Here is a 25499-nt window from a genome sequence, read left to right as displayed (position 1 = left end):
TGTTGGGTTACATTAATTTTCTTGACAATTTGATGAACGCCTTTTTTCGTTTCTCCAATTTGGAGAGATAAAGCATTTGCAAATTTGGTGTAAAAGTTTTTCAACGATTTTTTTTATCACTATTACAGGATAGTTAAGGTTTATTAAAGCAGATAATGTAGCTAATTAAAAGTTGAGCCTTTTCAATATAATTTTAATTTCAAGGTGACAGTGTTTTTACCTCAGATATTAAATTAAGTTTGAATTACGGAAAAAAACTCATTTTAACTCCGTTTGCACAAGTTTTGACCTAGTCAAGGCAATTCATTTGAGGTAGTTTTTAAGCCAGTTGTTCCGCGAAGTGCCCAGAAATTGAAGGGTTAAATTAAGAAAATGGCAAAATGCTAATATCTCTCAATTATCGGGAATTTTCAGGAAAATTTCGGTTTCTTTGAACCTTTGTTTCGAATCTAACGAAATCGAACTTTTCGTGCCGTATTTGAGTACTGAAAAATTCAAAGACGATATTTGGGATGTTCTTTTAAAGGCAGTTACAAAAGTATGAATTAATGTGCTCGTTAAAGTTTAATCGGCCGATTCAGACGTGCCACACAACTGATTTTAATACGATATTGAAAACATAGAAGCTTTTGACTTGATAACACTTAATACCCAAAATAATCGAAGTCGAGGAAAAGTGGGTTTCTTCGTCTGCGAAACTTAGGGCTTCTCAAAATTGATTTGATTCAGTTTCACACCCGTTACGCCGGAAAATTTAATGTAAAATGGATCCACAGATATTGTCTCAGTTCGTTACTTAATGACTAAAAGATCATAAGCGAGCACAAGGAGGCTTCTACAGGGTGTTTCCTAACTACGTGTAAAAAATTTAAAGGCGTAATCCTCGACTGATTTTGAGTCAAAAATGTCTAATAAACATACGTCCGCAAATGCCTTGTTTCCAAGATACAGGGTGTTGAAGTGTGACAAGAAAAAGAGATTTTATTTCCAAAATGACTCAATTTGGGTGTTTGAATTTTAGAAAAGACAATTCCGGGGGTTCCGGGGTTTTCTTCAATACGTCTTAAGATTTCTTCCTCCACTTCTGGTGTTCGACGTGTTATTGGCTTTCCTCCTCCTGGAGTTTTCATAAGAGATCCTGTGTCACAAAGACGTTGAAAGAGGTTTTTAAAGGTTTGGTGGTTGGGAGCTTAGTGGTTTGGAAACCTTTCCATGTAAATGCGCCTCACACCATGCCAAACACTTACCATCAGCAAGGCCGTAAACAAAAACCATATTGACCATTTCTTGATTAGTGTAGTTAGGCATTTGAAAAATGTTCCAAACTGAGGTATAATCTGATTTTTGGGACACAGAACTAAATTATTTGACTTTAGAGAGTAAAACACCAAAATAACACTGACTATCTTGTTTATAGTAGTGGAAGTAGCAAAAAAAACTAACAATAAACAAGTTAGTAAATACCACCAAACCTTTAGAAACCTTTAAAACCTTTTTCAACGTCTTTCAGTCAACACCCTGTATCTAAGAAACAAGGCATTTGCGGACGTATGTTTATTAGACATTTTTGACTCAAAATCAGTCGAGGATTACGCCTTTAAATTTTTTACACGTAGTTAGGAAACACCCTGTATATTGACGAAATTGAAAACGTAATTTATTTGTAGAGGGTAATCCATTCAAAAGAGTCAACGTGAAATATTTTGAATGGTTTTTCCTTCTGAAAACCCCGATACTCGTTAAATTTACTGTTAAGGGTAATTTTTAGATCATAAATTCGTTAATGTAGAGTCAGGCCTCTAAACGGGGTAGCAACCCCTTTAAGAATCTTAAATGGCACAGGGGGTCAAGTGGCACATCAAATCAAAGGTATTTCATCAATTCTCTTTACAAGAATACCGGAATTTTGTTGCTCCGCCTTCAAATATTGTACAAAAACCGTTTTAAAACATCAGTGAAATAAATCGACAGAAATGACCTAAACTTAAAAATATTAAACTAAAAACAAAAAATGATGTTTACCATCGAATTCTTAGGATAAGGCGATGGGTTTTGTTAGCATTGAACGAGTAGTTTTCTTCTGAGTTTACACTGATCAGAAGTGCACCGCGAAATTTGTTGATTCATCCGAGGATTCAAACCATCATGGTTTGACCACTGCAGAGATGGTTGAAATTGCCACCATCTATTTCAAAAACAGTGAAATAGTTCGAGAAACTGCAAGAATTTTTAATGGAAGGCATCCCGGTGAGAAACTGAGCCATCCCTACGTGATGAATTTAATATCGAAATTCATGGATACCAGGTCCATTGCTAACAAAACACATGAGAGGCGACACACTGTCACCAACAAGGCTGCATAGATAGCAATTTTGGGACATATTGCACTAGACCATGTAAAAAAAGAAAATTTTATTTCAAACACCCGAGAATTAGAAACAATATCAGCTATTCCACGTAGCAGTATTCAGACGATCTTGAAAAAGCGCAATTTCCATCTCTTTAAGATGCATCTCATTCATGAGCTCAATGAAGATGAATCAGATCGCCGTATGCAGTTGTGCAAGGTGAGTGAAAGCATTTTGAAAAATCCCAATTTTTTATATTTGGTATGCAATTCCTGTACGTAACTTTTTGGATCGACATTTTCCTGAATACTAGACAAGTAGAAGAGGTTTCACTGAACGGCCCCCAAGATGGCCTGATTGAACACCATTGGACTTTTTCTTAGGGGGTCATTTAAAAATTGTTGTTTATAAAACGAAATCTACCTCTTTAGAAGATCTTCGCCACCAAATAGTGATAGCATGTAGTGAAATTGCTCCCGAAACGCTACAAAATGTTCGGGAAGAGGGTCAACAAAGACTTTATTATTGTATGGAAGTATATGGGTCGTAATTTGTACACTTAATTAAATAAAACATTATAATTTTGTTTTTATTTATTTATTTCACCGACGTTTTAAAACTATTTCTTTTTTACAATATTTAAAGGCGGAGCAATAACGTTTCAACATATTTGTAAAGAGACTTGAAATACCTTTGGTTTAATGTGCCACTTCACCCCCCGTGCCACTAATTTAAGATTCTTAAAGGGGTTGCTACCTCGTTTAGGGGGATGACTCTACATCTAGTTATTTCAGGTGGACTGTTTTAAATTCACCACTTTGTATACGATATATTGTAAGTTCACCATTTTCAACTTGCTGTCACTAACAATTCCGTAATAAAATTAGACAGTAATTTAAATGACTAAGAAGCATGCTGCAATTTCTAATAATTATCGTTGAGAACCAAAAATACTCGTAATGCTTTTGTACTAGAATTAAGCAATACACTAATGTACTTTGTTGCAAGATTAGCGTCCAATTAGGTGATTATTCCTCAGTGCCTATGAGGCGAAAGGCTCATTTTTTTGTAATAAAATCCCTGGATCAACAAAAAAATTTAAATTTTGTAGATTACATCCCCAAACAATCAGTAACAGAAGTGGATTTGGGACCACAGCTGCACCAAACAATTAACTGCTCCCATATATTCTCAATGTAAAAATTATGCCGACTACGTTCCAAATGTAATTAATTTTTCCTAATAAAGTGAAGACCTCCAAAAAATTTTAAAAAAGAAGTAACATAATTACTATGTCATTAAGCTGTTTGTTTGTTTGACTGAAATAAAACGCCATTTAGTCCCATTACCAGCTCGAAAATGTTAAATAATGATTTTGATATTTTTAATCAATTGTTAAGTCTGAAACAATTATTCTTGGATACTAATTACTTACATTTGAAGTGCATAATTGATACCTTTAAGGATTTAATTAAATAGAAAAATTTCCCAAACTATCTAAATTTAACATTTGCAAATGTTAACGCTTAACAGCTTCAAATTACATCAGTAAGGAGAAATTAATTTGCGTCATTAGAGGGGAATTTTTTTTTTTTTTTTTTTTTTAGGGAAGGTCAGTTTCAGGAGAAATATTATTAAATACAAAACGCGTTAATGGCCAAGTGAAATGGATTAAAATATTGGACTCTCAAGACAGCAGTTTTCTCCAAGGGCTGTCATCTCTTAGAAATCTTCGTTCACCGTGTCCCATTTAAGATAAAACAGTCTTACATATATATTTTTATTTTTAGAGGTAAAGGAATAGCTTTCGATACACCTATAGAGCTCCAAAAATTGCATATTTTACGGTATTTAGCACCGCAAAATGACGGGGCGTCGCCCAGGGCGACTGATGTACAAAGGGACTTTTCTAACATTTTGATTCGCGTTAGAGATATCGAAAAACGTTATTTGAAAAAGTTGCCCAGAATATTATTTCAGGTCTATACAGGGTAATTCTAGATAAGTGGGACAAGCAAATATGTTGAAATCGGGAAGACCTACAAAAAAAATGTTCAAACAAAGTTTTTTTTATTTTCGGGGCCTCAATTTTTTAAAATCTCAATTTTTTCAAAGTCACCTTCACCTGTCTTTTGGGGTCAACTTCATTTTTTTAAATGTTACACCCAATTTTTTTTTGGAGATTCGAATTCGTTGTTGGCAGTAAAAATGTTTTTACTTGAAACATTTTTTGCTAAATGTAATGAAATTCATAATAATGCCAAACTTTTATCCCGCCAACGCTAGAAGTCCAATTTTATAAAATTTTTGTTTAAAAAGTTAAATTAACGGTTAAAAACAGTCAAATTAACGGTTAAAAACAGTTAAATTAACGGTTAAAAACAGTTAATTTAGAGCAAAGGTCGACAATGTTGTTTCAACATGACGGTTGCCCCGCTCATTATGCTAGGAATGTCAGAGAAGTTTTAAATGAACATTTCCTACAAAGATGGATTGGGCGTGGTAGTGAAGTTAACTGACCACCCCTATCACCAGATTTGACTTCACCAGATTTTTTTTGTGGGGTCATTTAAAACAACTAGTTTATAGTCGAGTACCAAATACTTCCGAAGACATGAAAATTCGAATCAAAAACGCTTGTCGAAACACTACAACTGAAATGCTGGAAAATGCCAAACGATCATTTCAAAGCAGAATTGTTAAGTGCCTTGAACGGCAGGGGAACCATTTTGGGCATCTGTTGGACTGATTTTTGTTATAATAAATTAAAATTTACTACAAAATCAATAAAAGTGTTAAAATAAATTAATAAAGTTTAATGAAATGTTTTTTATTTTGTGTCAGTTATTGTTATGAATTTCGTAACTGTTAGCGAAAAATGTTTCAAGTAAAAACATTTTTACTGCCAACGAAGAATTCGAATCTCCAACAAAAATTGGGTGTTACATTTGAAAAAATGAAGTTGACCCCAAAAGACAAGTAAAGGTGACCTTGAAAAAATTGACATTATAAAAAATCGAGGCCTAGAAAATAAAGAAAACTTTCTTGGAACATTTTTTTTGTAAATCTTCCCGATTTCAAGATATTTGCTCGTCCCACTTATCTAGGATCACCCTGTATATCCATTTTAATCGAAAAATTCGCATTTGTAGATTTTTAATTACGATTTGTAAATGCCGCGCCTCAATTCTCGTATCTATTAATATTTTTACCAGTAGGCTATGAATACTAAAACCATGGAAACAAAAACAATTGAATTGACAACTTAGTAAACAGTCATTCCGGTATTTAAACACAATAGTCGTTGGTGTCGTTCCTAGTTTAACAACGAAAATTAGAAATACCGATCGAACATTTTACATTACAATAAAAAATTCAAATAATTCAATTATTTAGTGGCAATTTTCGAAATAGTGGAAAAGTTGGTCGTGAATTGAACAGACGCCATCCACTTCGGTCTGCTGTTCAACATGCAGCAGTAGCTAAGATAAACAGGTTGTTCAATATTACTCGTTGTGTGGTAAAAAGAAATCGGGTAACCCGTTTGGTAGACATCGGAAAAGCCTGAAAACGCAATTATTTTGATCACAAACCAAGAAAATCCCAGAGCTAGTTAAAAAAACTTGTCGTTGAAACGAATTTTATATACTTACATTAACAAATAAATGTTAATCAATGATGTAGTGGCCATCTTGGTGGATGACCTATCGCCATCTTTCGGCAAATTGGAAAATTCCGCGTTCGAAAAAGCCCCGATTTTTATAAGTAAAAAATTGATTTAACTCATTTTTAACGGCTCGATCAGAATCGAAATTTTTACCATTCAAATGATTCTGAAGAGAACGAAACAAATAATAATCCGATGGCGCCAAGTCAGGACAATATGGTGGACGAAGTATCGGTTCCCAATTTAGTTCCAATAATTTTTGACGCGTTATCAAAGACGTACGGGGCGTTATCATGATGGACCAGTGCCCCTTTGCGATTGGCGAGTTCAGGACGTTTCCTTTTGATTTCTTCGTTCAATTTCGATAGCTGACGACAGTAAATATTCATATCAAAAGTTTGGTTTCTCGGAAGCAGTTCAAAATAAAGAATACCCTTGCAGTCCCACCACACAGATAGCATAAATCTTCTTCTGATAAATATTGGCTTTGAACGTCGATTGCGCAGGTTTATCTTGTTTGGTCCATGATCGTTTTCGGACTGCGTTATCGCAGACGATCCATTTGTCATCATCCGTTATGACTCTTTTTGGAAGTGGGTCCTTTTGGTTAAGTTTCAGCAAAGAGTCGCATATGTTAATGCGTTGGGTGAGGTGAATTTCCTTCAATTCGTGAGGAACCCAAACATCCAATTTGCTAACGTACCCAAGCTCATTTAAATGCAGAGAAACGGTTGAATTCGATATGGTCGACTTTTCTGCCATCTCTCGAGTTGTCATACGCCGATCAGCTTCGATTAAGGCCTTTATTTTATCGTTGTCAATGGTGATTGGACGTCCGGTGTGTGGTGCATCTTGGACATTAAAATTTCCGGAACGAAAGCGAGAAAATCAACGCTGGCAGTGACGTTCATTGAGGCAGCCCTCACCATAAACTTCGCACAATTTCTTCTGAGCTTGCACTGCATTTTTGCCCTTTCGAAAGTGAAATAATAAAATGTGTCGATAATGCTCACTTTGATCGTCCATCTTCAACTTAAATTTGAAACAACTTTTTGTTTACTAATCACGTTCGATTTTCGATCGATAAAAGTCTGAAACATAACCTTTAAAAGTCTTTTGCCATTTACTGAGTAGATGATGGATGTCCTCGTAATAGAAGCTTAGTGGTTTCGACGAAAAATAGTTATCGAGCCATTTTCGAATATCTTCAACGTTAAAGAATCGTTGGTCAGCTAAATGAGACTGCACGGATCTGAACAAGTGGAAGTCGAAAGGAGCCAAGTCTAGAGAATACGCCGCATGCTGGAGTATTTCCCAGCTTAACGAGAAGATGAGTTCCTGGGTCGGTTTAGCTGTATGCGGACGAGCATTATCACTTTCCGACTTCCTTGGCCCATAAATGGTCTTTTTTCCTCCAGAGCATCGCTTAATTCGATCATTTGGGCCTGATAACGGTCAGCTGTAACTGTTTGACCGGGTTCCAGAAGCTCATAGTAAATGACTCCTTTACAATCCCACCAGACACACAGTAAGATTTTCTTGGCATGAACGTTTGGTTTTGCAACTGATGTGGATGGCTGGCCTGGGTCAACCCACGTTTTTCTGCGCTTAGGATTGTCATACAAAATCCACCTTTCATCTCCCGTAATAATATTACGCAGAAAATTCTTTCTTTTATACCGAGAAAGCAAGTTCATGCAGATGTCAACTCTTCGATTTTTATTGTCTTCGGTTAGCTAATGAGGAACCCATTTTCCTGCTTTTTGAATTTTTCCCATTCCATGCGATCGAACTGAAACTGCTTGTTGAGTTACTCCTAACTGCAAGCTGTTTTTCAGTTTGGCATGGATTTTCATCCAGTAAAGTTTGCAGTTCTTCGTCTTGAAACTTTTCTTCGACACCCGCACGTGGATCGTCCTCAAGACAAAAATTTTCCTCACGAAACTTCTTAAACCATCTCTCAACAGTTGAAGCACCAACGGAATCATCTCCCCAAGCCGAATTAACCATTTCTGTTGTTTCAGCAGCATTTTTTTTCAGTTTAAAACAGAACAACATTGACATTCTCTATGATTGCTTGGAAATCTCCACGTCTCTATTTACGTTTTGTGCTCTGAACTAAAGCTCCTAAGCAACTGAAACTTTTATCATATAAAAACTCATAAATAAACAATACCTGCACACAATTGCAGGCGAATTGTACGTGTCTAAGTATGTTTTTTTATTGCATATAACCTCATTGCTCAGTTTCTTTTTGTACACCTATTAAATTGTAGTGATAACTCAGGGGAAGCTCATCAAGTGCGTCACTAAACTCATTTTGTAAGAACCTCAGGAAACGAGCTGCATTCAAATTTTCGTTGAAAAAATATGGCCCAATAATCTTTTGATTTAAGACACCACAGAAAACGTTCACTTTTGAGGAGTATTGTCGTTCACATTCGATTATCCAATTCGGGTTCTGATCACTCCATATTCTACAATTTTGTGTCGATACTACACCATTTGTCGTAAACGTAGCAAAATTTAGTTAATTATTGTTAAAATAATTTTTTTTCCAATTTTAAAATTTGTTTACGTAAAAAACATGTTTTATTGATTTTCTCGAAAATCCTGTACAGTAGAAAAATAAAAATCGGAACAGGTAAGTTTTAGGTCGTTCTAATTTTTTTTTTTTTTTTGTACCCGAGGAGGTGGAAATCTTCAAAAAGACACCCGGCCGCTCCGGGTCGGGTAGTGTGGGATTCGAGCCTATGCCCGCCTACCCACTAAAACCACCCCCTCTCTTCTTATGGCCCCGGTATCGCCTGGTAGGCATTCCTTCGGGGCGCCCGGTCGTAAGAGCTACTCTCTATGCTTCCGTCCTTGTCCTTCTGTACCGTTCCCGCTCAATCTTCTTGCGCATGATCTTCTTGACCATGCACTCAAACGCTCTCCACTTACACTCACTCTCTACGAATTCATAGCCGATTGTCCTTCAGTCCAGGTTGAGTCCCGCTCCTCTGGCCTCATTCCGTTCGGTCTCCCACTCTGGACATCCCCAGATTGTGTGCTCTGGGGAGTCTGCAACTCCTGGCTCTTCACAGAACCAGCAGCCGTCACTCTCTTCAACGGTCGTTCTAGTTAAGAATCTGTTTCCGGTTTTATCCCAAAAAAAAAGCCCTAATAGTATTTTCCGAAATTTGATCCCATAAAAATGCACGCAATGGGTTATGATTATGGGTAAAGAGGGATCGTATCCATTAGATGAATGCGCATTTTGAATATCTAATTAACAAAAAAAAAAAAAAACGTCAAAATCGATTAAGAAATAAAGGTTTTACGAAAGTGTTAAATCCTTAACCCGGACACACTGTATATGTTCTAATGTGTATTTATTGTTCGAATTTATTTGGCCCGATACTTTTGAATAGGCCAAAATATTTATTTTTGTTATAATTTTTTTTTGATTATTTTTAACAAATTTCCAAGCTGTTTATTTTGGAAGTACATTTAACGGGATTCATGTTATTACATATAATTTTTCTAATTTTCGTGTTATATGTTATTTATTTATAAAATCATTTTTGGCCCGAAACTTTTGCACGCAACTGTATCGGGCTGTAGAAAACCCTCGCTGGATTATTAATCGCAAAGACGAATATTTAGAAAAAAATAATGTTTCAGAGCGCCATTCTAGCGAATGGCCATTTTTTTCTTTAAAACTGCATTAAACGCGAACCGTCTGTTTACCTTCTTCGACTATGAATCGTGGAATATCATTGCCGATTTTCCTCACGATGTGCGACAAGAAATGTATTTTCAGTTAGATAATGCACGTATTCGAAACTCTCGATTGATTCGAGATTGGTTAAATCAACATTCTTCACTAAAGGGGATTGGCAGAAATGGCCCTTTGTAAGTGTGGCCTCCTCGTTCTCCAGATATCACGTCTCTCGATTTTTATTCCTCGGGCACGATCGAGGATAAGGCATACGAGGTGCAGCCTAGAAATCGCGATGAATTGCGTTAAAGAATTGTTGAAGTGTGTGATGAAATGACAGAATCTAGAACTTAGAATAGTTGCGAACGATAATCGTAAGCGGATCGAAAAGCAGTTTGCATTCGACAACGTTACGCTTGATACATTGTAAAGAGCTTTTTCACTTAAATTTACAAAATTTTGCCGTCTGGATCACTATTTATTTACACGAGACAATTAGAAAACTAAAAATTCGAATTTTTCGTTGAAAAACGATGCACAAGCTTAAAATAATATTCTAAACAATTTTTCAAATAACTTTTTTCGATATTTCCAGCTAAATACCAGAAAAATCGCTTTGCTCATAAATCGCAATAAAACACGCGTTTATGGAACGCCTTAAGTATGCCAATAATTACTCCTTTACCACCAAAAAAAAAAAAAAAAATTAGGCATATGTATGTGTTCATCTTAAATGGGACATACTGTATAAACCCATTTCCGTGCTCGTTCGAGTTTAAAAAAAATAGGAAAAAATGGGGTTTCTGATGGGGCTTGCCGCATTGAAGCCAACGGGGCGCATTCGCCGTAGATACAGCCGTTTTTTTCCTGCAAAAAGTGGATAAATTAGCAATAATCAATGAATAACCTGAGACATTATGCTACTAGGGTAGTTCCACAAGTACACGAGTTGACATATAGATGGCGACTCTTTTATTAAAACTCGGCCTATATTACAAAAACCCGACCTTAAAAAGCTCATGTATGAAGGTTGACGGTACCACGACGATTTAAGTTTATTTTTGAGCAGTTCATAGTGAGATTTATAAGATTTTGTTGTTCATTTAGAGATTTTGTGAACATGGAAAAAAATTCAATAATTCCATTTAAAAGGTATGGATCCAACCACCATCAGAGTGAAGTTAGATTCGACTCTGGGGGCAACTGGTCCTTCGCTAACAACTGCGAAATGTTGGATGGCAGAGATTAAACGTGGTCGTACCAGCTGCCAAGACGAACTCTGCCCTGGTCGACCCGACGACACTCCCGATCTGACCACTCCAGACACTGTGGCGGAAATCCGTGAAACTACTCTGGAAGACTGTCGGCCAAATTGAGCGAGCTAGCAAACATGACAAGAATTTTAGAAAGCAGTGGACATCGCATTTTGACCAAACACAATCTGAACGCAAAATGAACAAACACTGCGCGGCGAGGACGTTTCAAGAGAGCGCTTGACAAAATTTCACAGCAATAAGGCTGAGTTTTGCCTCGATTCATCATCATGGATGAAACGTGAATCCATCGGTTCACGCCTGAGTCGAAAGACCAATCGAAGCAATGGACTAAAAAGGTAGAATCGGCTCCGAAGAAGGTGAGGACCGCTTCATCTGCAGGAAAGGTGATGACGTCAGTTTTTTGGGATGCACGTGGGATCATTTTTATTGACCATCTCCCTAAAGGAAAAACAACACATGGAAGACATTTTATTCTGTAATGCGGCACATAGAAAAGAAAACACCCTGTAAAAATAGTTTTATTTAAATAAATTTTTGTATGCGTGTTCGTATATGAAAACACAAAAAGCGATTAAATTTTCAGCCGTTTTTGTCAATGTATTTATTTACGAGTTGTCAGAAATTTTAGTTTTTTTTAAATACAAAAATCGCAATAAAATATCGACAATATACCCGTAAAATATCATTTATTGGGGTGTAGTGTGCTTAGAAAGCCCTTTTAGATTAATCAAATATGCCTAAAGGCAGAATGGAGCGAAATTTTCGTCAAATGAGCGAGCTTGAGAGAAGTCAAATAGTGGGCCTACGAGAGGCTGGTCGGTCATTTAGGGAAATCGCCACTGCACTGAAAAATAGCATAAACACTATAGTGCAATTTCCAGTTCCAAAAAAGCAAACAGGCAGAAGGAGAGCTACTGGACGATCCCGAAGAAATGCAGAACGCCAAGATCGCCGTCCTCGAATTATGGCCTTAAGAGATAGATTCGTTTCGTCGAGGACGCTGGCGGATCAGTGGTTTGTTAAGTATGAAGGGCCCAATGGGATTCAAACCATTTATTCCTGGATAAAAAGTTTTGAACTGATTTCCTACAGTCCTCATCTTATGTTACCCCTCACCTTAAATCATCGTGAAAATCAACTGCAGTAGTGCAGATAATGGATACATTGGAATCTGGAATGGGATAACATCGTATTTAGCGACGAATCCAGATTCTGTTTGGGTATGCAGGATGGTCGGTCAAGAGTAAGAAGAAGACGGGGTGAAAAACGGGATTCAGAGTTTACAATACACAGGCATGTCCATCATACTGTTGGACTAATGGTTTGGGATGCTATTACATATGGTAGCAGGTCACCTTTATTTTCCATTAGAAGCAGTATGATACCCCAACGATACATTCAAGAAGTCCTGGAACATTATCTTGTGCCTTCTCTGGAAACTCTTGTTAATTCAGTTTTCAAGCAAGACAGTGCACGACCACATGTGGCTAAAGCGACTATGAGTTTCTTTCAACAAAATGCAATCAATTTGGTACCTCGGCCACCTCGATCTCCAGACCTCTCACCGATTGAACGTGTATGAGATATTGTAGGTAGAAGGTTGCATAATTTACCCCATCCCCCACAAACCTCAGCAGCGCTATATCATGGTGATCAGTGAGCCTGGAATGAGATGCCCTAAGAGAACATCGATCACCTCATTGGATCCATGTCTACACGTGAACAGGAATGTATAAGACATTGAATAAGACCGACAAATTATTAATGTTTTTTTGGTTTTTAACAATTAAAATTGTTCAATTTTTTAATGAAATGTTTGTTTTAGCTTAAGAAACACGCATGCCAAAAATTATTTAAGTAAAACTATTTTTACGGAATGTCTCTTCTATGTCACGTAGTATACAAATTGATTGCAGCATTTGATTGAAGAAATTAGGAAAAAGCGACCGCATTTGGCGAAAAAGAAACTACTGTTTGATCAAGACAACGCACCAGTTCACACTTCCGACATTGCAAAAGGCTGAAATCAATCAACTTGGTTTCGAACTTTTCCTCGCCCACCCTATTCACCAGATTTAGCTCCATCAGATTTTTTTTTCTAAACTTGAAAAAATGCCACGGTGGAAAGAGATTTGCCAATAACGAAAAGGTGAAGTCCGAGATTAATGCTCGTTTTGACATATTCGGAACTTCTTAATATAAACAAGGCGTAAAAGCCATAAAACATCGCTAGAAAAAGTTTCAATCCCAAAGGGGACTTATTGAGAAATAATGCAATATTTTTCAAACTTTTTTTTAACTTTTAGTGTTAGGTCAGGTACTTCTGGGGCTGTCCTCGTATGTTCGGGATTTCCCCAAGAGGTCGTAAATTTGCATTGCTTCTACACAAATTGAGGGCATTCCGAAAAATTGTTAAGATTGTGAGAAGCCAATTTTACTGACTTCCGATTTAAGGAGAAAAGACGGGGTGGATCCCCTATAGTTTCGTTCGTATCAAAGCAGAAATCACTGAAAGCTTAAAGCAGATATATGTATTTCTGTACAAAATACAAATGGAAATTGACCTTAAGTTCAGTAACTTAAATTAACAATTTTCTTTCTTTTCTAATATGATAAACACTATATCCCCTTTAGAAGCCGAAGACATTTTCCGAGCCTCAAACTAACTTGAAATCGCAATGGAAGCTGCAACAAAAGTGAAAAAATGATCATACATTCACATTTCTTAAGTAAATCGGAACTTACCTCAAACAAACCAAATCTCTATCCGAAGATCAATTCATCACATTGGAACACTGTTCACTATCTTAATTTAATTTATTTAACACTGAAGATCAACCTGGCACTGTTTTTTATATTTTTATGTTTATTACTAAAAGCACTAGTTGAAGAAGACATGGAATGGTAGGAGGTATTCCTATGGATCTCATGGTCGTGTTTCTCATGGTTGATATGCAGGAATTTGTCGATCACTTGACGAATAGAGCTGTGAGTGCGACTGAATGGATTAGTGTACATCGTTTTTCTTTTGCAGAACAACTAACTTGTTGTAGGCTTCGGCTGTATTATTAAACTGATGAAAACCTCGATCTTCGTCCGGTTTTATAGCCGGTTTCTCGCGCTTCATTCACGTCATGGTCAATGTCGCCAGGGTATAACTTGTATGTGTTCGCAGAATACCATAAAAAATAATGGTTTCTCACCTGCGTTTCTATCTAGGATGCCCACTTTTATAATATATTGGTTTTCATCGAGGTGGTTTTTTTTATGGTTGCTGTATGAGAAACTACCTGGTCGTGGGTCTACTTTACTTAAAAAAGAACGAAAATCAGGAAAGATTCTCAGAACTGATTTGGACTTTGTTCTTTATTCAAAAACTTAAAACTCTCTTAATAGGCTCGCGAGGCCAGTGATTTTTTGTCAATTTAACATTTTTTCACTAACCCTATATTGAAGATGCGCCACTGATTTTTCGAAAGTTCAAACATTGAAGTAAAAACATTAAAATTTAGAGGTCTAAGCGGAGTTTTAAGCAATGAAACCAGCTTAAAATAATTATTCAAAGAATTTCGATGTTTTTGCGTTGATAAGCAAAGTACGCCATTGATAGTTAAATGCTTGGAGATTCAAAGCTTGCTTTACAAACTTTAAAATGTAATGCTCTTGAAGCTCAATTTTCCCGTATCTATTAAAATTTCTCTACGTTCAAGTACGTTACTGCTTTTTCAAAAATTTAAGCGTCAAAATTTTCTTTAAACACATTGATATTTAGAGGAATGGCAAGTGAAAATCCAAATAAAATCACAGGAACTTAGGGGGGCGAATATACGCTGAAACAATGACTCCAAGAATTTAATTTTTTTAGCCTCCATGTGCAAAGTACGCCATTAGTTTTTACCTATTGGCTGTATTTTCGAGTAGAAATCAGAGTAGGATCACTTCGAAGTTTGCAAGGGTGGAAATCAAACGAAGCGACCTAGAAAAGGCAGTAATAACTCAAATCTTTAACTATTTCCATATGTAAGATACGCTACTGACTTTTTTATACTATGATAAGGTTCCAAGTTCAAATTTAGAGTATTATTGTACAAACATCAGGATCGTATTACATGCGACAGAACGAGATTAAAACTAAGACACAACAAATCTAAATATTTAGGTATTTCTTTAACATCTTTGAGCAAGGCATGTTTCGTTACTGATCTATTTATATTTCAAAAGTCAAAATTTCCCTTGCAAACGCAGATTTGAATCACGTGGAAGTTTTAAAAATTGAAAGAAGAACAAATTGACGTATGGTACTCTTTTCTGTCGCCGCCACTGGTTTTCGATAGCCAAAGCGTCCTCCCCTACTAACGGTAGAAATTGCAGGAGTTCGATCTGGAAGTCAGAGATGAAAGCATAGGCGTGTTTTGAAGGTTGGAATCAGATTAAAACTAAGGAAGTTCAAATCCAAAATTCACTCAAATCATCCCTTATAGTCAGAGTACGCCACCGTTATTTAGATATTTAAAAGTATATTTTTATAAACTCTCAAATTTGTCAAATGGAATAAGAGACGCATCGCAGTACAATTTAAAGCGACAAATTCAAAGTAAGAATTTATTTTTAATAGTAATGTTTAACGTTTTTTAACCGTCTCCACCTACATTCAGAAGATCTTAAAAAATTACAGGTTTTTTTAAATAAAACTTAAACTTTGAAGTTTTTTCTATAAACTGTGAAGCTACGTGAAGATCGTCACGAGTAAATCAAGGTTGTAACCCGTGCGGGTACAGGGGAGTGGAACCAGACCAAAACATATTAGAATAGTTTTAAAAATTTTTTTAGTTTGATCAAAACAAAAATGTCTATTAATTTTTACTGATTGTACAATAATAAACATGAGTAATTGGACTAATTAAGACCTCACACAGCTCCTCAAACCTCTCCAAGTTAGCGTCTAAGGAATCTCCCTGTCTGTTTGCCAGCTCCAAATTCAAGTCAACAAACGGCAAAAAAGGTAAAAGGTGAAATTCAAAAGTTTAATGACTCTTGTGGTTTCGTTAATTATCATAAATCAGAGCCTTGTGCACTACCAATATGTCTCTAAAAATATTCAGTGCGAATATTTATTGTTAATTGTTTATTTTTGTCTGAGAAATATCTTAAAATTGCTTTACACATGTACGGAACACCCCCCGTAAAAGCAATATCGAAGGTGACGTCAGCAGAGGCCTAATGTCACGCATTGGGAGAAAACGTTTGAATGGCTGGAAAAAAATAGTTTTTTTATATTTTCTGATACAGAAAGCCAAAGAGCATAGTTTGATGTTTGGACATTACCTAACGCAGAACGTCTATCTCGATACACATTTTCGCCCTTAAAGACCGCAAAACAACCTCCTTCCTATGCATAATTAAATTTAAACATTCAGTGCTTAAATTTAATTTGAGGGAAATAGCCATTTTACTAGAAATAAACTGCATTGAAGGCCATCGGCAAACGACATAGGAAACCGGCAGTAAATTGATGTAAGTATATGATTGACGACACAGTGATAAAGAGAAATTGTAACATAATAAATACATCCATACACCAATAATTAATAATAATTGATATGTTTTTGCTAGATTTTTAGAACCAAGTGCGTCAATGCATGTTTGGATGCAACAAGGACGACAAACTATTTCTCCTGATACGTTTAATAGCTCAGATGCAACCCGAAAAGACAGAAAATTAACAATTATGATTAACATAATTTTATTTCCATGACGTCAATTACCTACTGTTTAGGTTTGATCAATGGATTTGCGTATATGAAAACGTCTCGACACCGTAAAAAAATTCCCCACAATTTTGTCAACAATTATAGTGATGAACAACCTGTTGATCAAGAAAACGAAATAAGGAAACGTTTAGGCACATTATTAGTGCGTTTCTAGGCGTCAATATAAAAAAAATAAATGTTAACAAAAAAACTAGCAATACAGTAATGAATACATTTAATTTATTTCCACTAATAGATCAGGTTTGCACGTAAAAAAGCGTAAACCCATTTGTTATTATCGATATTTCTAGCCAGTTCCAAAAGTGCAAACATCCTTTGTTGTCTTATTTAAATTTAGTAAGTTTTATAACACCAACGTTCTCAATAAACTCGTTAACACACTTTGTGATGTTAATTATTCTCAATGCTTACAAGGAACTTAGTGTCGACTTTTCTATGTATTCTTCGATAGTTTAAATGTTCGTGGAATACCTAAATATGCCATTAAAGAGCGCGTGGGTTTATCGTTAAGTTCAATTAAGTTGTATGTTTTAAATGTGCTAATAATATTTCTCAGTCAGATAATTTTCCATTTTAGGTTGTTGGACTGCAAATTACTTGTATTAACGCCAAATTACTTGTATTAACGCCAAATAATCGTTTGGTTTTCACTAATGACTTTGTTTGAGGAAAATATTTGGTAACGCAGCAATAGTACAGCTGCCAATGTCACATCTGCTCGCGAATTATCTTAATTTCCTTGGCAGCTAAATTTCGAAGCCAATGAATCGATAATGATGTTAAATAAGTTACGGTTTAACAAAAACGCGGTTGACTATTGACTATTTTAAAATAAGATGAAACACCGGAACTTATTAAATTCCAAATCAATTTGCCTCCGGATTACGAAATAAGAAGTGTCAAAAGAGAAGTTTAGATTTGAGCACAGAGGGCGCTTGCGGGAGAACCTCAATTTCATTTCAATATGGCGTAACGTCAGCACCAAGACGGTAAGTTTCCCATGGGTGTACGAAGTCTTCGTCGCAGTTTTCACTACCTTCTGAACTACCTTTAGTGCATAGATTTTGGGTTTGCCCCTTTAATATCCAAATTGGCAGGTACTTACTAAATTTTTCCAACAACTCCTAGAGATTGTTTTTTTATAAATATTTGCAAGAGTTTCGCTGTTCTATTCGTCACGTTCAGTTTTAACTTTTCGTTTAAGGTCATGTGAGCAATTTTTCATATTTTAGGAAAACTCCCTCCGGTATTATCTCGTCAGGTTTCGGTCAATTTTTCATTTGGATTTGTCAACAAAGGGCTTTTCACAGTTAAGTGTGTGCCTGCTTACGCTCCCTGTAGAGGACACATCTTGAAGTGCTGGAGAACAATTTTCTATTTTCTCGTCGATTGCTTTCTCTGCAATTCGGGTAGGTTGCCCCCTTTCATCCCCAGATCAGAACATAATTTTCCTTCCTTGACTTCATAGATTTCTTTCGTTAACAACTCTTTTTTCGTTACACAAATTCCCGCTCAGGATGGAACCTGGTTCACATCCTAGCGAGTTTCTCCTTATCTTCTGACATTCCCTCGTTTTTTCAACTTACTCGGATTCCAGTAGTAAACTGAGCGATACTTTTAGTTCTTCGCTTTCGCCTTGTTGAATACTTTATCTCATTGTGTAGCCATTGTCCTTGCTAATTGCTCCGGTAACACAAGTGTTTCAAAGTTTGAAATTTCTACGGCACCGCGGTCTTCGCAAAATGCCTCAGTTGGACTATTGATATACCCAGCAGGTGATATGCGGGCCGATGGGGACCATTTTTCGGCAATTTTTCCTCTTGAACTGGTACTCCCCGAGCATATGGAAGGGATTTGAGTGTTCCCATCTGCACCAAGTAGAATTGGTTTCCTATCACCATTTACGTTTTTTTTTTTTAAATTAACCAGTCATTGATATAACTCCAAATTGCCATACGTATGTCGATTTACCACGATATCGCGGAACAGTAACTTTTATTCTATGATTTAATACATGTTTTTTAGAGAAAAAATGGGGCATTATTTAATTGCTCTTTACCTTGCCTAATGGATCTCACCAAGGAAAATTACACTAAATTGAATGATAAAAACTGTGAAACTACCTTAAAAACCCACCAGCCTTATTTTGTTATATTGGAAAAGTTAATTTAAAACTCTGGGCTATCTCCAGAGTCAGAGGAGTTATCACTATTATTAATTTGTTGCACTAACGACGAAAAAATGAGATATATTTCAGATAATTAGTTTTAAACTATATTGTAACATCGTTATTACTATCTTCAATCGCAAAGTTCAACGATAAAGGAGGTCAAAGAAGCTTGTTTACACAATTTCTTTTTGTCTGCTACACCCATTTTTTTCTGAAATGGTTTTGAAGGAGTTCTTCTTATATCACCGTCAAGGCAGACGCAGGATATTGAAGGTACTAAACGTTCATAATTAATTAAATAATACACCGGATATGGCGATACAAATAAAACCGTAAGGTCGATTTGTTTTTTGAAGAGATGATGGCCGTACCGTTGGATTTCCGAAACCATAATAATTACAGTAATAACTAACAGAACTCAAATTAGAATTTTAAGATGTTTGAATACACAGATCTTAATGTTCCTTTGCGAATGTAAAACGCCATGAAATTAAAGCTATTAAAGCTTCAACAAAACATATTAGTAATGATGCTGGTATATGACAAAGTTCCTAGGATTTTAATGAATATGTTACAGTGAAAGCCTGTCAAGATTGAAGATGTACCATACCACGTTACCTACTTGTTAATATTATCGTTTCTACGTCAAAATTTATGCCAAATAATTAAGATATCCTTTTTAAAAAGTTACTGAACTTGTAGTATGCGTTATTTTCAGCCCATAACTTTTACTTTGTTGAAGCAATCCCCTTCCATTGGCCGTTCATTATTTACATGAGACTTTGACCTACTCCATTTTATTTTTTGCTTTACTTCCGTTCAGGTGGCCCTGGACAAATTTATGCAAATAATAAATATTCAATTCCGTAAAATTTCCATTATTTTAAGTAAACATCACGTGCTGCATGTATATAGACGGACTTCAATATACATGCAGCACATGATGTTTACAAAGCAAAATGATCCAGACTTTCAAAAATTATTTAAAGAAAAAACAACTTGTGACAAATAAAATTAGTTTTATTATACTACGACTTAGGACAACTATACACAACAATGCTTTTATCCTCTGATACAGACACGATCTTGTTGCCATCAGGATTGTACTTTACACCCCAAACCTGAAATAAAGTTAGAGTAAAAAATACTTTTTCACACATTCTATTTCTTACCTGATCACTGTGTTCATTAAACGTATGTATACACTGCCTACTCTTCACTTCCCACACTTTAACAGTCTTATCCGAACTGCCCGACGCGAAATTATTTCCGTCAGGAGAAAACGCTACCCCCAAGACCCACGAAGCATGCCCAGACATTGTACCGACTACATGAGTGTGTTGTCTGAAGGTGAAAATCGTTTAATATCATTTAAAAAAACATGGGGATAATCAACCTTACACATCATAGAGCTTCATATGTCCATCATCTGATGCAGTCAAGAGAAGTTGACTATCGGGGGAAAAACACAGAGACCTTATGGGCATGGCATGCCCTTCTAAAGTGTGCCATAACTTATTTGAAGCCACATCAAAGATGTTTATAATGCCATCTATAGCGCCACTGGCAATATATTTACCATCAGGGCTCTGTAATAATTAGGTATACTAATCAATGTTTGAATGCATCAAATAAATTAAGGAATTATTACATATGCAATGCTTAAAGTGAATTTCCCTCTGGAGTCAAAGCTTTGTTCCGCATTGGCAGTTTCCACACTATACTGAGTTATTTTCCCAGAATGACTGCCTGAAATAATATATTTATCGTCTGGACTGAAAGCCACAGTCCAAAGATCCACAGGCCCCACATCAACATTGGCAATTTTTTCCCCTTTTTCTAAGTCCCAAATCCGCATTGAAGAGTCGAGAGAACTAGAGGCGCATACTGAAATAAGTTCGGTCACAAACAAAAAAAATAAAAAAAGATTCTTAATACATTTTCCATTATTACTCATGGCTACTGATACAACTCCTAAAGAGTGTCCCTCTAGATTATACTTTAATTCCAGTTTATCTTCATGCATTTCCCAAACTTTGACTAAATCATCTAAGGCGCCAGTTATGATATAATCTGCAGGTTCTTCATTAGAGATAATTGAATCCCTAATATATTAGAGAAGTGAATAAGATTGTACTTGATTTTATTTTGAGTTATTAGAAACTCGCCTTGATTTCTCATCATCACCCCCTCCTTCCAGTTCATCCTCCTTTTTCTTTTTATCAGGAGTGTAGCGGCCCCAGGCACAGGACCAGATATTCTCATCATGAGCATTTTCCTTCTTACACACCACAGAGTACTAAATCAACAAGCGTAGTGAATAGGTTTTAGAGAACATTCAAATTTCTTACCATTATATTTAGCAGGTTTTAGTATAATTCTTTCAGTGGTTGGAGAACTGGAAAGAACTATTGTAATAGAAAAAAGGTAACTAAGGATCAAGATATTCAAGTATCTGTAAATTATGATTAAGTTCGTGTTTCAGGATACAATTCAGCAGGTCAATTAAAGTTTTGGGAAATAATAAAATTTATTATTTCAAAAAACTGACATTTTGACAATATGTATATTTGGTCTTCCATAAGGTTATTTAAATTCAAATAGCAATGTCACCAAGCTCATCACATCACAAGATGACACAATTATATTTATCTTCACTTTCTTTACATAGGGTGCTAACAATGAGATTCAACAACTTTCGAGATTCATGTAGATTTTGTTGAAGCACAGTTGCCATCTTCCTAGGTTCTTCTGAATAAAGCAACATTTGGTGTCATTATATCTTAGTGTGGTGTGATAAAACTAATTATTAACATGTTATTCTTTGTATTTGCGTCATCCCGACCAAACTTTTAGTCAAAATGTCAGTTCTTTAAAGAAAAAAAATTTTAATGGTTGTTCCAAACCCATTAACTGACTGTTCAAGTATGGGTACGTTTCGCCGAAATTGAACTTAAAAAGAACCTTATCTTTCTGCCAAATCTACCTACACATTAATAATTTAGTCTCTAAGGGCATTAGAGATCCTCCATTGTTGATACTATAAGGACTATTATAGGCCTTGTTGAATTTTCTTGAGGGCCGTTAATGAATCAAGATATAATTACTGATGTAATTAAATGTAAATTTAGGCAATTACAGTGCAGAAAGCTGAATAATTCCATTAGTTTTGCAAGTTTCAATTCCGTCTTACAAGAATTTTCAGAGTTGAAATATTTGACTTAAATAAACTTACTTACAAAATGTTTTTGATGATTCAGGTATGCTATGTTTTATTAAATGTTTTTTCATTAAAATGCAGATGTAAAATGTAGTTTTTAATCAAAAATAAAGAAAATTTCTGAAAACAACTTAACACATCAACAACAAACGTTAAACAGTACAAATTTTTGAGGTTATATGAAATGTTTCTGTCAATCAGCAAATTGCAAAAGTCAAATAGGTGCATTACGGTAGTACGTTCGAAAATCACACACTGGGAACATGTGAAGGACGACTAGTGTAAAAAGAGTGGTGAGGTAACTCATAAAACGAAAAATAATGTTTATAAAAATTTAAATTTTGCAGAAAAAACTAGCAAAACTTGAAAAGTTTAAATAAACGCTGAAAGGGAATTTTAATTTTAATAGACTCTCTATTAATTTCCTATTTATTCACAAAGTATTTGCACAACTCATTAATAGCGAATCGAATTATTACTGCGTGTTTCTCTTTTTTTACTACATTTTATTCTAAAATTAAATTTCCGTTGGCTCTAAAACGAATTCAGAGAAATCGGTACCCATTTGGCAATAGTGTCCGTGAAGAGCCGAAGAGGAAGACAATGTTTTTAAGAGTATTTGGATCTTCATCTTCTTCACGAGCACGCCTCGATTGTTGATGTTAATCCCGCGCGCGGTACTTCGGGATTTAATTCAAAGTGACGAACTTTTTGTGTGGGTTCTAAGTGATGGATTACAAGCACACTTTGGTTTTATAATTATATTAGATTTGCTGGGTAACTGTACAACTTTTTTTTCCAAGGTATGTAGTAGATCTTAAATTATCTCAATGATAATGATTATTCTAAGCGCGGTTTGTAGATACATTGGTTATATAATTCGAAAAAAGATATATTTTAAACCTCTAATATACTTCCAATATCATCAGAGAAAATTTCTCTCATTCGGTACTAACCTGAACTAACGAACAATCGAGCCTAACTTGACCATACAGTCCCATGATTAAAGCCCCTTTCCCACAACAAATTGTGGGAGTCCGGCTTTTCATTCGTCGAATACATGTGGTCTTTAGCGATGATTACGACCGAGATGGGCCGTGGATAATTGGCCGAAGAGCACGCTCAAAGTGAAGGTGAAATATTCGCAGTATATACAAGGGATGTATTTACCTGTAATTATTATACACGATGCCAAAGCCCGATAAACCCGTATTGTACGCGTACTCAGGGCTTATTTGATTTAAGTTCTTGTACGAAAAGCATAAAAAAATTAATCTCTTTTTCTAGTGTGAACACACTCGTCATTAATCATGAAACTCGTTTACAGCTTGTAGGAAAAACGCAGCTTCAAGGAAATTTTTGTATGTTTTGAGAAAGACCCGTTATTTTAACGCCCATATTATTTATAATAAATACGTGAGCATATAAATCAACGTAATAAACTTGGCCTTTGGAGATGAATGACTTCGTGCTAGGCGAGATATACTCGGATACGTAAAAATTTTAGAGCGTGAGGAATATGTCTCTGCATTTGGAAGAAGTTACATCTGTATTTGCAGCACGAGTCATATCCGATAAGATCTACTGAGAGCAGCATTTCAATATATAAACTGCTTCCCATTAACAGGTGAATTCCTTTCTGTATTTCGCGCTTTTTTCAGAATTTGTTACCATGATCACTTGCTATGATCCAGCCAGATGTTACCTACGAACAAAACATCTTCACCAAAGAATCAGCTACAACATGGATCATTTCCAATTTGAGGCTGTTGGATTCATATGACCACTTCCTCACATCCTATCGAATTAAGCCAGACTTCTTTTGCAAGTAACCTAATCAAAACTGTTTCTTAATAACTCTTTTACGGTTGTTCATGTTTTCAGGTACAGGGAAAAAGAAATCTTAAAGGAAAATCTCAAAGCATATATTAAAAAACTGCAGAAGCCAACAGCAGGTGAGTTTGTCACTCTATAAACCTTAATCAGATAACCATCATCAATCCCTATATGTATGTATAACTAATGTGAATGTGCGAATTGCGTGCGTGAATACCAAGATTTAATGCTGAAAGTTTTTAATAGGTTAATTCAAGCCTTTAAGTTTAAGTACATAAGGCTTAGTAGTCACTTATACTTGATCTGTTCTATAAACATATCGATCTTGATTGATAGATTTAAATGGCTGACATTTGAGCTTCACTCGGCTGCATCGGCATCGCCTTCACATACGTCGAAGAATTCGTGATATTTAAATGTCTCGTATGCAATTGTAACTAGGTAGGTACCAGTTTTATTCCGGTTAAACTCACATTTACGGACAAATCAGAAAAATTTGCATCGGGGGGAGGTGCAATTCCCTTTTTTGTCTGACAATAATTGATCAGTTGCAGTAGGGATATAAATAGCGGTGCCAAAGTCCTTGAGAGCTGATAAATGGTTTTGAATCTCTGGAAAATGATGTGTTCTGTAATATGTAAAACTGAGCTTTACTAGCAATTTAGTTCAGCGGTTGTACGGTTAAACGAGATCTGCCTTCTCCAGAATGTCGAGAAAATTATAGTTAAGAAGTGTGTTTTGGGATTAATTATCAATATAAATTTCACTCATACTTCCGTTAATCCATCACAACAATATCAAGAAGATTGTTAAGCTATTTTGTCGAATACGTAGTTTCATTAGAACAACAAAAGAAAATTGAATAAAATTGATGTGTAAATCCCTTCTAAAGTTCAACCGCCAGAATATCAAGAAAACGGTGTTAGAAAATAGAATTAATTGATTTACCACTTTTTCATTAGTATGAATTAAAATATGTATGAACTGAGCCTGACGAAGTTATTTTGCAAACCGATAGCTCCAATCTGGAGAGAAATATATTAAAATGGATATGAAGTGGAGTATATGAATCCCATTACGATTTTGCCACCAAAGTGTCAAGATAATTTTATGGGTCTATAGGATATTTTTGATAGGTTCATGAGATATTGGTAAAACGGGAATAGATAAAATTTAGTTGTACTTTCTAAGCTCCCATTTCTGACCAGAAAATATAAGACATAGTTTTTGAACGGTTAACTTGATTCGTTTTTAAGACACAGGACGTTCTTGAACGATCTTCTAGTTGAATATGGCACTCTGTCTTATATAACAAAACAAAAACTCAAATGATAATATTATAACGTTTTTGAGTTAGAACTCAATGGTTTGTTATAAATTTTTCCATCGTCACCGACTTTTAAGTTTTGATATAAACGTTTATGTTTTTGGAATGAAACACCATATATATTATTAAGTATTTTGAATCATCTAATGAGGATTTTAAAAGAAGCGAATAAGTCTTTTA

At 35.5% G+C, this 25499-nt stretch overlaps 1 protein-coding gene and 2 long non-coding RNA genes across 6 annotated transcripts; 1 reads left to right on the top strand and 2 right to left on the bottom strand.

Moving 5' to 3' along the window:
* Positions 1–13521: 13521 nt before the first annotated feature.
* On the bottom strand, positions 13522–16670 carry LOC136349141 (uncharacterized). Its single transcript, XR_010733765.1, has 3 exons — positions 16321–16670; positions 13741–16247; positions 13522–13680 (listed from the first exon to the last, which is right to left on the bottom strand). It is a non-coding gene; the product is annotated as an uncharacterized lncRNA (long non-coding RNA).
* Positions 16671–17381: 711 nt separating this feature from the next.
* On the top strand, positions 17382–24114 carry LOC136349142 (uncharacterized). The gene is made up of 3 exons (XR_010733766.1): positions 17382–17755; positions 23818–23984; positions 24041–24114. It is a non-coding gene; the product is annotated as an uncharacterized lncRNA (long non-coding RNA).
* On the bottom strand, positions 19936–22334 carry LOC136349136 (superkiller complex protein 8). Of its 4 annotated transcripts, none has more exons than XM_066300489.1 (8): positions 22172–22334; positions 21288–21344; positions 21105–21235; positions 20875–21041; positions 20588–20823; positions 20338–20525; positions 20109–20280; positions 19936–20057 (listed from the first exon to the last, which is right to left on the bottom strand). In XM_066300489.1, the coding sequence occupies exons 2-8, from the start codon at positions 21288–21290 to the stop codon at positions 19965–19967; spliced, it is 990 nt and encodes a 329-aa protein (XP_066156586.1). In that variant the 5' UTR covers positions 21291–21344; positions 22172–22334; the 3' UTR covers positions 19936–19964. The 4 variants fall into 4 exon arrangements, with proteins under 4 accessions (XP_066156586.1, XP_066156584.1, XP_066156585.1 ...); XM_066300487.1 differs by having other exon boundaries at positions 22176–22334; XM_066300488.1 differs by having other exon boundaries at positions 21288–21334; positions 22176–22334.
* Positions 24115–25499: the final 1385 nt, after the last annotated feature.

This window comes from Euwallacea fornicatus, chromosome 36, assembly GCF_040115645.1.
Source record: "Euwallacea fornicatus isolate EFF26 chromosome 36, ASM4011564v1, whole genome shotgun sequence".
Taxonomy (NCBI): Eukaryota; Metazoa; Arthropoda; class Insecta; order Coleoptera; family Curculionidae; genus Euwallacea; species Euwallacea fornicatus.
The sequence above is the reverse complement of the archived record's forward strand: the minus strand, read 5'-3'. Positions and strand labels throughout refer to the sequence as shown.